The sequence below is a fragment of the Aquarana catesbeiana genome, linkage group LG03 (genome assembly GCF_042186555.1).
Source record: "Aquarana catesbeiana isolate 2022-GZ linkage group LG03, ASM4218655v1, whole genome shotgun sequence".
Classification (NCBI taxonomy): Eukaryota; Metazoa; Chordata; class Amphibia; order Anura; family Ranidae; genus Aquarana; species Aquarana catesbeiana.
In genome coordinates this window covers 720831193-720845036 of record NC_133326.1, presented here as the reverse complement: position 1 = coordinate 720845036, position 13844 = coordinate 720831193, and the positions used below count along the sequence as shown (strand labels likewise).

The window sequence follows — 13844 nt, the reverse complement described above, 5'->3', positions numbered from 1 at the left end:
GCCTAAACTGAGGAAGAAATTTGTTTTTTAAATTCAATTTTGGGGATATTTATTATAGCAAAAAGTAGAAAATATTGTTTTTTTTTTTCAAAATTGTCGCTCTTTTTTTCTTTATAGCGCAAAAAATAAAAACCGCAGAGGTGATCAAATACCACCAAAAGGAAGCTCTATTTGTGGGCTAAAAAAAGGACGCCAATTTTGTTTGGGTACAGCGTTGCACGACTGCGTAATTGTCAGTTAAAGCGATGTAGCGCTGTATCACAAAAAAATGTCCTGGTCATTGAGCAGCCAAATCTTCCGGCCTGTAAGTGGTTAATGAAAATGTAATTGATTTTCATCATATTTTTTGGATGAAAATGTGGTGTACTTTTCGTTTTTTGCTTTCGTCACTGTAAAAAAATGCCGCTGGCTAAAATTTTGGGTCGAAAATATTTACGAAATTATCACTGATGAAGAGTCAACATAGGACACACATAAGACCCGCACTAGGTGTTGGGCAGGTTTCATTCTGTTCCTGGGAGGGAGGTAACAGAGGTACGCTGACTGGTGGGCGCCGTGTGGTTCATCCCGCTGCCCCTAATATACCACAAGTACAGCACTGAATGTAGAGCGAGGGGACAACTCATAGAAAAGAGATTCAGCTTCATACTACTTGCAGTGTCAGCTCATCTCTAAGCCTTAATGATGAACTTTGCTCATGACTGCAGTTCCTGCCGGGCCCCGGGCACTGGTTCTCATGGTGTAAGGGTGTGTTAGGCCCCCCACCCCCCAACATGGTGTAGTCAGAGTATCAGTCACAATCTGAGTTCCACCACCATCTCTCATCTTTCCTCCCCTTCATACCTGTGCTCAGATCCCAATATTTTATACATATATAAAACCCATCAGGTGCTAAAGGGGTGTGACTACAAATTCTGGATGAACCCTCTGCACATTGCTAGATACCGTTTCTATCCTACAACTTGTGTCTATCTGCCCCATATTGGCACTATATCCACTGGAGTATTTGTATTTGCACAGCAAATATTCAATGCACTATGGAAACCTGGTGTACAGAACGCCCCCAGAAATGTCATTTCCTGCCGCTGTGATTGGCTCACTGAATATCTTCACATTTGCACACTAAGTACAGTGTAGCGCTGGTAGATTTTTGATCTACCGCTGATAGGTAAATTTTGTGGGTCACTTATTAGAGGAAGTTAGATTTGCCTCTGTTCCAGCTTGGCGACGTTGCGCGTAGTTCCACACTGTGCCGGTGGGTGTCGTTGTCGCCATGGGCTGGTGTTGGAAAAGCAACGTGTTAAAGCGTATGAGTGCTCCTCTGTCCCGGAGATAACTCGGTGGAGGTGGTCCTCCGAGTTGCATTCTGGGAGAGGGTATTTATGGGACAGACGCCATATTTGGGGGTTCGTTTTCAGCCTCCTGCTGGCCCTCCTGGCTGACAGGTATGTGTTAAGAGTACCACCTCGTGGTCCTCCATTCTATGTGGGTGGACCAAGAAGCCTGTCTGGGGCCTACCAAAGCAGCAGAGGAACGGTCCTGAGCTGTCTAACCTGAGTGAAGAAGCTGGACAACCGAGGAGATCCCAGGGGAGGACCCGTCATGGAAGGATCGTGCAGAGTGCCGGTCTGGAGAGGGGCCTGGTGACTCGGTTGGAGGACATATCCTGAAGTAGTCTTACTGCATAGTACTGCTGGGTTGGCTTAAAGGTTTAAGTACTGTGTCTGACATTCATCGCAAACCAATACGTCCTGTGGCAGAGGATCGTATGGGTTTTATTCCAAACAAGTCTGTGGCAGAGACTTTTGTTCGTGCTACGTACTGGCTGCTAGGCAAGTGAAAGAGGCCTATCCAGGCGGGCAAAAGATTGAATCCCACAAGGGGAGCGCATTCAACTACAAGTGTTCAATTCCAAAGAATGTTCTAAAGAATACTAAGGAAAAGGTATTTGAGCTTCCCTGCAACTTTCCTTCTGCCTCTTTCCTGCTACTTCCTTTATTACTGGTTCCTTAAAGCATTGGAAAATATACTCAAGTGTTTGGTGCTTATATCGTCCAGAGGTAAACTCAATGAAACCCTAGACTCGGTGCCGGTGAAACAGAGGTATCGAGAGTGAAGGTAACAAGCCCGCTATAAACCAGCAGCTCCACCGAGAGTTATTGCTACAACAGTATTAGGCATTCCCTTTCTTTTTGGTGGAAAACTTTCAAAGGGTTACATTTTTCCAAAAGGATGCAAACACAGCAACTTTCTTCAATAAAATACTGAAATTGCACCAGGTGGTTATAATAAGTGTAGACCCTCTCACTCAGGAATCAGTCTGGAAAGGACATGGTGGAACACACAGCTTTTTCTTCAGAACAAAAATAAAAGGAATCTGCAAAAAAGTTTTCTTTAAATTTTTTTTAATGCTTGTAATCTTTATATATCATCCAGATAGCAAACTATCTGTATGCAGTATATTGTATAAATACAAAGATGCCTGTTATATTCCCAGGAGATGAACATTGTCCTACAGGAGATGTTTTTATTATCTGTGTCCCTTCATATAACTAATCCTATGAATACAGTACAAGTCACAGCCCAGCCTCACCCTGTGTAGAGGACGTGACCCTCCCAACTACATTCTTCTCCGTGTCTTTCACTTTCATTTCCTCATCTACTGTCAGCGATGGCGTCTGGTGATCTGAGAGCTGAGTTGGAATGTTCCGTCTGTCTGAACATTTATACAGATCCTGTAAACCTGAGATGTGGTCACAACTTCTGCCGGGTCTGTATTGATCGTGTGCTGGATACACAGGAGGGGTCCGGAGGATATTCCTGTCCTGAATGTAGAGAGAAGTTTCCAGATCGGCCTGCACTGCAGAGGAACATAACACTACGTAACATAGTGGAGAATTTCCTGTCTGCTCAGCCAGATCGGGAGGAGTCCGGGGTCTTCTGTACTTACTGTGTGGACTCTCCTGTACCTGCTGTTAGATCCTGTCTGCTCTGTGAGGTTTCTTTGTGTGATAAACACCTGAGAGTCCACAAAAAGTCCCCAGAACACATCTTATGTGACCCCACCTTGTCCATGGAGAGCAGGAAATGCTCCGTCCATAAGGAAGTTTTGAAGTATTTCTGCAGTAAAGATAATACATACGTGTGTGTGTCCTGCTGTCTGATTGGAGAACACACAGGACATAAGATGGAGTCACTGGATGAGGCTACTTTTAAGAGGAAGGAGACACTGAGGAATGTTCTGCAGAAACTTCTGACAAAGAGAGAGGAGACGGAGGAAAGAGTCCAGAGTCTGCAGGAACACAGGAGGAAAGTAGAAGAAGAAGCAGCTGGTGACACCGAGAGATTCACTGCCCTGTTTATAGATCTCAGGAGACGTCTGGAAGATCTGGAGAAGAGAATCCTGAGGGAGATCTCCGGGAGGGCAGAGCGGATCTCCATCTCCATCCGGGATCTGGAAATAAAGAAGGAGGAGCTGTCCAGGAAGATGCGTCACATTGAGGAGCTGTGTAACATGACGGATCCACTGACTGTCTTACAGGAATCAGACACAGGTGACTTGTGTGATACTGAAGATGGAGATAATGAGGACAGAGAGAGACATGAGGAACTCCTCCATGATGGAGGGGGTCTGGGTGTGGCGGGGGTCTTACACACAGGTTTATCTGATATAATAACAGAGGTAAATGTACACTTCCCTATACAGGGAGCTGCAGACATATTACTGGATGTAAACACAGCTCATAATAATCTACAGATATCAGATGACAGGAAAACTGTATCCTGGTCAGATAGAAAACAGAATCGTCCAGAAACACCAGAGAGATTTCAGGATTATTCTTTTCAGGTGATGAGCAGTCAGAGTTTCTCCTCAGGGAGACATTACTGGGAAGTGGATGTCGGGGGGTCAGATAGATGGAGAGTCGGGATGTGTTACCCCAGTATAGGGAGGAGAGTACTGCAGTCAAGGATTGGAAGTAATAAGAAGTCCTGGGGATTGTACAGGTCTGGTAATAAGTATTGGGTGATACATGACAGTAAAGAGATCCTCTTACCCACCAATCTCTCCAGTAACAGAGTCAGGATATATCTGGATTATGAGGCCGGGCGGATCTCCTTTTATGATCTGTGTGACCCGATCCGACATCTCCGCACCTTCACCACCACCTTCACTGAGCCCCTCCATGCTGGGTTATGTGTATGGAGAGGTTGTATAAAGATTTGTGGGGGGAAACGGGAGATGTGAGAGCTCCGCCCAGAGACTGATGACATCATAGTAAGGGAGGGTCAGATTGGTTAAATATTCATCCAATGGGGCAGATGGTGGGGACTCCAGTCAGTGTCTCTTTTATTGTAGTTTGGGGTACAGTACAAATCAGGGTGCAGGGTTACAGAAATAGGAGGCTGTGCTACAAAATCATGCTGATCTGCAATGTAATAGAGGAAATAAATGAGTAGAATAGAAAAAGTCAGTTTATACTGTAGGTGTGAGATGTTTTTTGGTTTGTTGATGTACAAAGTAACATTATTGTGTGACCGGGTGTACCCCTCTCAGGAGGACTGAACCCCCAGAAATGTGGGGGAGGGGAGATAAAGTTTAGGGTTAGAGTGAGAAAAGAGAACAAAACGGAAACGTCTGTCATCTATCTCCTCTATACAGGGTCGGGGGGTCTGAGCTCTGCAGTGCTCTATGTCGCCCCCTGGAAATTTACACCAGAACATGTTTTTATTAATGTCTCATCTTAATCCAATCAGAGTTCTTGAACTCTGTGATGTCATTAAATCCCAATAGAACTTTCAGCTTAACCCATTGGCACCAGCGCCTCCCAGCCCTTTAAGGGGTTTAGGGTGCCAGGAGGTGGGGCGGGGCTTATGATCATGTGACCGCTGTGATTGGCTGTCACGGGGGTCACAGGATTGGAAAGCTCCCGATCACAAAGCAGCGATTGGGAGCTTTCTGCTTGCCACCAGAAATGTGCCGGCACTAGGCGCTCACTCTCGGCACAGCTGCATACTGTTGGCATCAACAGGTTAAATCTGATAAATACATTCCAAGGGCTTCAAACCAAAAACTCTGCAAAGTTGTTTTTTTTAGAAAGCAGCCACAGCCTAAGTAGAAAAGCCTTCGCCCTGCCAAAATGCTTTAAAGAAGAACCCTTGATCTCTGTCTGGAAGCAGCTGTCTCTCTGCAGAGGTCCAAGCAACATGCCCATTGCTGAGTCACAACTAGTAACAGCCAATTAACAGGGAGTATGAGCTTTACGAATTGGAGAGATCTAGACTTGACTCAACAGAGGGTGTGTCAGATCTCTGCAGGGAGACCACTGCTTCCACACATGGGAAGAGTTCCTGGCAGGGGGCTGGGGTTTCTACTCAAGTTTGATTTAATTTTGAAATAATTTTATGTACATTTTTATGAATAATTGGGGCGCTCTAGTACAGGAGGTTTGTTAATGGCCAGATCACCAGGTGAAAAAAGAGGGAAAAAAGCCTAAAAAAAAGAAAACTAATGCAGCCGCCACATCTAATGATTGGTAAGCTGCAATATATGCCATTTTTGGTTTCGGGTTTATTATACCACTTTAATTGGTAGAGTAATTCTAGAAGAAGGTTGGTGTCATATTGGGATAGGACATATATTAATGTTTTGGTCACATACTATACTATTTTAACAAAAGTATTGTGACGCCTGCCTTTACACACATGAACTTTAATGACATCCCAGTCTTAGCCCGTAGGGTTCAATATTGAGTTGGCCCACCCTTTGCTGCTATAACAGCTTCAACTCTTCTGGGAAGACTGTCCACAAGGTTTAGGAGAGTGTCTATGGCAGAGGTCTCAAACTGCCGGCCCTCCAGCTGTTGCAAAACTACAAGTCCCATCATGCCTCTGCCTGTGGGAGTCATGCTTGTAACTGTCAGCCTTGCAATGCCTCATGGGACTTGTAGTTTTGCAACACCTGGAGGGCCGCCAGTTTGAGAACCCTGGTCTATGGGAATGTTTGACCATTCTTCCAGAAGCACATTTGTGAGGGCAGGCACTGATGTGGACGAGAAGTCTCTGCTTTAATTCATCCCAATGCCATTCTATCAGGTTGAGGTCAGGACAGTCCAGTGCAGGCCAGTCAAGTTCCTCCACCCCAATCTCGCTCATTCATGTCTTTATGAACCTTGCTTTGTGCACTGGTGCGCAGTCATGTTGGAACAGGAGGGGGCCATCCCCAAACTGTTCCCACAAAGTTGGGAGCCTGGAATTGTCCAAAATGTCTTGGTATGCTGACGCCTTAAGAGTTCCCTTTACTGGAACTAAGGGGCCAAGACCAACCCCTGAAAAACAACCCCACACCATAATCCCCCCTCCACCAAATAATTTGGAGGGGTGGCCCAATACTTTTAGCAATATAATGTGGATGAGTGAGTTTGGGGACAAGGAACTTGACTGGCCTGAGCAGAGTCCTGACCCCAAGCCAATAGAAAACTTTTGGGATCAACTAGAGCGAGCCAGGCCTTCCTATCCAACATCAGTGCCCTGACCTCACAAATGGGCTTCTGGAAGAATGGTCAAACATTCCCATAGACACACTCCTAAACCTTGTGGACAGCCTTCCCAGAAGAGTTGAAGCTGTTATAGCTGCCAAGGGTGGGCCAACTCAATATTGAAGTCTACGGACTAAGACTGGGATACCATTAAAGTTAATGTGTGTGTAAACCCCAGGTGACGTCTAAGCAGACGAAACATGTCGGGTCGAGTCCTGCCAACATCATTACGCTAATCCATGTCTCTGTAAGAGCCCTTTTATCTACATTTGAAATGTGAGTGTTCCTGTTTACCCTCTTTTTATTAAAATCTATTTTTAAATGATTTCACACTATGTGGAACCTTTCTTTAAGCCTTCACACAATTGGTGGTGGTTCCTCTCGCAAGATCCCCTTTCTGTCATGTTCTCACTGATGCCTCCTGTGATGTCAACTTACTGACCGCGTCTATTGACACCGGGACTTTTTCACTCAACCCTTCCCCTCCTGTTTTGTACACTTTTTTCACATTGGTGGACATTTATTCATTCATTTTTTGTTTTTATATCCCACTTGTGTTTTTACACTCATATTGTGTTATATTTGGTCACACATATATTATCATTATTTTTCAACTGTATATGTAAGCGCTGCATTTTCTTTTTGGGTCATTAAAGTTTATGTGCGTGTAAAGGCAGGCGTCCCAATACTTTTGGCAATATAGTGTATGTATTAAGGGGGAGGTGTAAGTAAGGTTTTATCCAATCACAGGCCTGTCTGTAAGGAAAAGTGTTTGGCTTGTTCGATGTCTTATAGCTGCATATATCCAGATTGATCTTCAGTGCATACCCAAATGTTTATGGGGCTCTCCACACACAATCAATTATTTCCTCTTTTTCTGTATAATTTTCTATCATTTATAATTTTTTCACTTTTTTGTTTTTAAAATCAAAAAAATAAAAAAATCACAAGAAACTCTCAATGGTCTAAATCAGCGGTCCCCAACCTCCCCGGCACCAGGGACCAGGTTCCTGGAAGACAGAATGGGGGGCAGCCTGTCACTTCAGGGGGGTTGGGGGACATACAGCCGCGTTGCCTGAAGTCAGCTCACAGGTCTTACCAGGGCTCTATAATGGTGAGGAGCCTTTCCCTGGCCCGGCTCTCCTCCCCTTTCTCCTCATCTCTGCTCCTCTTCTTCCCAAGGTGACCAGAGAGGGGAGGGAGTACTGGTGCTGGGAGAAGGGGAGCGGGCACCCTCCGGTGGTTGGAGGGTGGCATTGTAAGTTGTTCTGGCTCACTCTACCCACTGCCCACCCCCCCTCCGCCCCGCGCGGTGCGCCTCCAACAGGCCACAGACTGGCACCGGAGTTGGGGACCTCTGGTCTAAAAGAATAATGCAGAAATATAGGACATATGTGAATTGGCCTTTATTTATGTCATGTCATTTGCAGACGATTTAACCTGTATCATATTTGTCTTTATGAATGTATTTTTTTGTTAATGTTTGATTTAAAAAAAAAAGAAAAAGAAAACAATTCCAAGTTTGATTCCGGTATGGATTTCTCGTCTTTCCTCCCCTTCATACCTGTGCTCAGATCCCAATATCTTATACATATATAAAACCCATCAGGTGCTGAAGGGGTGTGGCTACAAATTCTGGATGAACCCTCTGCACATTGCTAGATACCGTTTCTATCCTACAACTTGTGTCTATCTGCCCCATATTGGCACTATATCCACTGGAGTATTTGTATTTTACACAGCAAATATTCAATGTACTATGGAAACCTGGTGTACAGAACACCCCCAGAAATGTCATTTCCTGCCGGTGTGATTGGCTCACTGAATATCTCACATTTGCACAAAAGTACAGTATTAGGCATCCCCTTTCTTTTTTGTTGGAATACTTTCAAAGGGTTAAATATTTCCAAAAGGATGCAAACACAGCAACTGTCCTCAATAGAATACTGAAATTGCACCAGGTGGTTATAATTAGTACTAGGGTTGCACCGATACCACTTTTTTAAGAGTACAAGTACCAATACTTTTTTTCAAGTACTCGCTGATACCGATTAATGATACTTTTTTTTATGTCATGTGACAGTGGACTGTGTCAGTAGTTTTTTATTTATTTTTTTTACAATTTTATTTTTTACAATTTATATATTTTTTGTTCTTTTTTTTGCAATGCTTTCTTTTCATTTTTTTGGGGTGGGGGGAGAGGGGAGTGGACATGCCAGTGTTTTTATTTTTTTATTTACATTTTTACCTTTTAACCACTTCAATACCAGGCACTTTTGCCCCTTTCTGCCAAGGACAATTTTTATGATTTTGTTCCCACAAATACAGCTTTCTTTTGGTGATATTTGATCACCTCTGCAGATTTTATTTTTTGCTAAACAGACTAAAAAAGACTGACATTTAAAAAAAAAAGTTTTTTCTTTGTTTCTGTTATAAAATGTTGTTTTCTCCTTCACTGACGGGCACTGATGAGTTGGCACTGATAAGGTGCACTGATGAGGAGGCACTGATATGCGGCACTGATAGGTGGCACTGATATGCAGCACTGATGGGCACTGACAGGCGGCATTGATGGGCACTGACAGGCGGCATTGATGGGCACTGACAGGCGGCACTGATGGGCACTGACAGGCGGCACTGACAGGCGGCACTGATTGGCACTGATAGGCGGCACTGATTGGCACTGACAGGTGACATTGATGGACACTAGTAGATGGCACTGATGGGCAGCACTGATTGGGCAGGTACTGACAGGTGTTAATGCTGGACACTGATTGGCACTGTGATGGACACTGATTGGCACTATGGTGGGCACTGATTTGCACTGTGGTGGGCACTGATTGGCACTTTATTGGTCACTGGCAGGGGGTTATGATGGGGCACTGACTTGGCACCAATTGGCAGCTTATTGGTACATTTGATGGGGCTGTGCTGATAATCAGTGTGCTTATTATCAGCACAGACCTCCCCCGATCGGCCCTCCCTGTCAGCGCATACCCAGAAATGCCGTTTAGCGGCACTTCCTGGTTCACGCGATGCTCAGCTGTGATTGGTCGCACGCCAGTATGTTATCCTGCTTGACGTCATATGATGCCCAGTCAGGATAACAGAACCACTTTCCGGTCGTCAATCTGTTATAGGCCGGGCGGGAAGTGGTTAAATACTTATTACAATTTTTTTAATTATTATTATTTTTTTTTTATCAACCCTGGGGGGGGGGGGGGCTTTGCTGAGATATTAGGGGTCTAAACAGACCCCTGACATCTCCCCTTTGAGACAGGGAAAGGGATTGAGGACACAGATTCCCCAGTCCCTTTCTCTGCAGCCAAAGCTGCACTGAAAATGAATGGACAGGAGACAGAGGCTCCTCTCCATTTATAGTTGCTAACTGTATTTAGACCTTTGTCCCGGGCTTACTGTATCACAGGAAATGTCCCGGGAAATCTGTGTTTTCCCGATTTTTCTCCAGCGCTGCTAGAGGTCCGTGGCTGGCACTGGTGAATTGTCTCTGCCACCCGCCATTTTACAGAAGACCAGCTGAGCTTTTATGTAACAGGTCACTCACCCAGGGGAGGAAACAAGAGGTGGAGCCCAGGTGGCTGCCAATAGAAATGGAGCTGCCGCCAACCCCCCGCCCCCCCAGGCTGATGCCGGTCTGTGAATTGTTGTGGGAAAGGCCGTGGGGTGGGGGGTAGGCGACAGCTCTATTTCTTTTGGCAGCCACCCAGGCTCCGCCTCTTATTTCCTCTCCTGGGCGAGTGACCTGTTACACGAGAGCTGGTTTTCTGTAATGGGGGCAGAGTTCAAACCATGCATGATTATCCGACGAGAGGCAGAGCCAAGGCACTCCGCTGGGGACACCCGATGTAAGGAGGGACTCCGCTGGGGACACCTGATGTAAGGAGGGTATCTGCTGGGGACACCTGGTGTAGGGAGGGACTCTGCTGGGGGCACCTGGTGTAGGGAGGGACTCTGCTGGGGGCACCTGATGTAAGGGGGGACTCTGCTGGGGACACCTGGTGTAGGGAGGGACTCTGCTGGGGGCACCTGGTGTAGGGAAGGACTCTGCAGGGAGCACCTGATGTAAGGAGGGACTCTACTGGGGGCACCTAGTGTAGGGAGGGACTCTGCTAATTTACCAGCTCCTTCCTCTGCTCTCCATCCTGACAGATCCGAGACAGAGGGGAACCAGAGGAGCATGGAGGACATGGCGGGGGACCGGAGAAGCAGGGAGAACATGGCGGGGGACCGGAGGAGCAGGGAGGACATGGCGGGGGATCAGGGGAGCAGGGAGGACATGGGGGGGGATCAGGAGAGCAGGGAGGACATGGTGGGGGACCAGAGGAGCAGGGAGGACATGGTGGGGGACCAGAGGAGCAGGGAGGACATGGTGAGGGAAAGGAGGAGCAGGGTGGACATGGTAGGGGACTGGAGGAGCAGGGAGGACATGGCAGGGGACCAGAGGAGCAGGGAGGACATGGAGGGGGACCAGAGGAGCAGGGAGGACATGGAGGGGAACCTGAGGAGCAGAGAGAGGGGACATGGAGGAGGACACAGGGGATAGTCAGGGGCAATGGGTGCGGCAGTGGGGAGAGTTACAAGCACCGATCTCCCTGTATAGATTTCAATAAATCAGGCCGCAGGAGTAAAAGGTGGAGAAGCGGCTGTCAGCTGCTTTATGGAAATCTATACAGAGAGATTGGTGCTTGTAACTCTCCCCACCGCCGCACCGATTACCCCTGGTCCAGGTATCCAGGTATCGGGTCAAGGCTTCGGAGCATTTTCAGGTACAAGTACTCCTACAAATGCTCAATATCAACACCGATACAGATACTAGTATTGGTATTGGCACAACTCTAACTAGTACCCACTCCTCCCATTCAGGAATTAATCTGGAAAGGACATGGTGGAAAACACAGCTTTTTCTTTGCAACAAAAAAAATAAAAGAAATCAGCAACAGTGTTTTTTTTTCTTTCAATAAGTTTTTATTAAATGTATGCAAAAGCATTAGATCAATGCATAATTGAGAACAGGTTATAAGAAATACATAGCGGCTAAATCCAATAGTGCTCTTACATTTCAATGTAGAAAGATGGTAACAGAATTGCGATTAACCTCTTGTCTGCCGGGTACTTTCACCCCCTTCCTGCCCAGACCAACTTTCAGCTTTCAGCACTGTCACTCTTTGAATGACAATTGTGCGGTCATACAACACTGTACCCAAACAAAATTTTTATCATTTTTTCACACAAATAGAGCTTAATTTTGTTAGTATTTATCACCACTGTATTAATTTATTTTTTGCTAAAGGAACAAAAAAGACCAAAAATTGTGAAAAAAAAATAATTTTCATAGTTTGTTATAAAATTTAGCAAACAGGTAATTTTTCTCCACTGATGAAGCTGCACTGATAGGCTGCACTGATGGGCACTGATAGGTGGTGTAGTGATGTAGAAGTAAGAGGATGATGATTATTCATTAATTATTTATATAATGCGAGTCATTTCCGCAGCAACCCAGTTCTTCCAGAGAGGTACATTTATTGAGTCCCAACACTTCAGATACTTGCAACAGATGACAAATATTACAATGAACAGCAGCCTTCAGAGTCCCATCCCTCCCAGCATATGTTAGCAACCATAGAGAGACTCTACAATGCAACATAATATGCACCTCAGTAGCTTCCATGCATTCAATAATGTGTATTATAATCTAAACCTGTGCTCTCATCTCATGGGAAAAGAATGTAAGAAAGAATGACTGCCTTCTTACCAAATTGCACTAACAACCCCCTTTGAGTCTTTTACTATTCTTTTCAAGTCTGGTCACAAAAATCTACATTTTACAATCCCCTGTAGGTCACTGTTTTGGCCCTTTTGAAAAATGCAACTTGCCTGCCAGCTGTGTTAGGCCATAAATCATAGCCTACAGTACACACCTATGTGCACATAAAAAAAGACTGTGTGTCTTAAACGGGTGACCCCGCCCCCCCTCTGACACCAGGGGGGAAGCCAGAGGGAAGTCCCCGTGCATCAGAGGGGGAGGGGTCACTGGGTGGCCCCGCCCTCAGTTATATAAGAGCTGTCACAAGAACAGAAGTGTCACACAGCGGGAGACTCCCATTGTGGTGGATCGTCCGGAGGACGAAGCGGGGAAGAAGAAGTCAGAGGAAGATGCCAGAGGAGAAGACCGGAGGAAGAAGCAGAGGACCGGAGGAAGACCAGAAGAAGATGGTAGAAGAAGCGGGGAAAGAAGAAGACATTAATAAAGAAATTGTCTTTTTTAACATTTTTGACACTTTTTTGTGAAATGATAGGGGTACAGTTGTACCCCATTGCCAATTCACATGGGGGGCTGGGATCTGGGGGTCCCCTTGTTAAAGGGGGATTCCAGATTCCAATATGCCCCCCGCCCGCACACCCCCACAACCACTGGGCAAGGGTTGTGGGGATGAGGCCCTTGTCCCCATCAACATGGGGACATCCTCCCCATGTTGAGGGCATATGGCCTGGTACGGTTCAGGAGGGGTGGCGCTCTCTTGTCCCTCCCTTTTTTCCTGCGACCTGCCAGGTTGCGTGCTCGGATAAGGGTCTGGTATGGATTTTGAAGGGGGCCTCTACGCCATTTTTTTTTAAAAAAGATTGGCGCAGGGTTAGCCTTAATATCCATACGAGACCTGAAGGGCTTGGTATGGAATTTGGGGGGACCCCCACGCAATTTTTTTTTAAATTTTGGTTCTGGGTTCCCTTAATATTCTTACCAGATCCAAAGAGCCTGGTAATGGAATGTGGGGGATCCCATGCCGTTTTTTTCAATGACTTTTATGTGTATTGCCGGGACCGACAATTCATTATATCTGCGAGTACTTTTAAATGACATTTTTTCTTTTAGAAATGTCCTTTTGCTCTCGGACTGTTCTAAACACGGGAAACATGTGCCACTTTACAGGCATACTATAGACACCCCCCAGGTACGAAATTTAAAGGAATATTTCACTTTTATTGTTTGACTTTAAGCATTAATAAAATCACTGCTCCTGAAAAAACGTCCGTTTTTAAAACTTTTTTTTGCATTGATCCATGTCCCCTGGGGCAGGACCCGGGTCCCCAAACACTTTTTATGACAATAACTTGCATATAAGCCTTTAAAATTAGCACTTTTGATTTCTCCCATAGACTTTTAAAGGGTGTTCCGCGGCATTCAAATTTGCCACGAACACCCCAAATTGTTCGCTGTTCGGCGAACTTGCGAACAGCCAATGTTCGAGTAGAACATGAGTTCGACTCGAACTCGAAGCTCATCCCTAA

General features: G+C 45.7%; 1 protein-coding gene across 1 annotated transcript; it reads left to right on the top strand.

Moving 5' to 3' along the window:
* The first annotated feature begins 2671 nt into the window (after positions 1–2671).
* On the top strand, positions 2672–5737 carry LOC141133720 (nuclear factor 7, ovary-like). Its single transcript, XM_073623242.1, has one exon. It carries the CDS (start codon positions 2672–2674, stop codon positions 4244–4246), a length of 1575 nt encoding a protein of 524 aa, XP_073479343.1. The 3' UTR covers positions 4247–5737.
* Positions 5738–13844: the final 8107 nt, after the last annotated feature.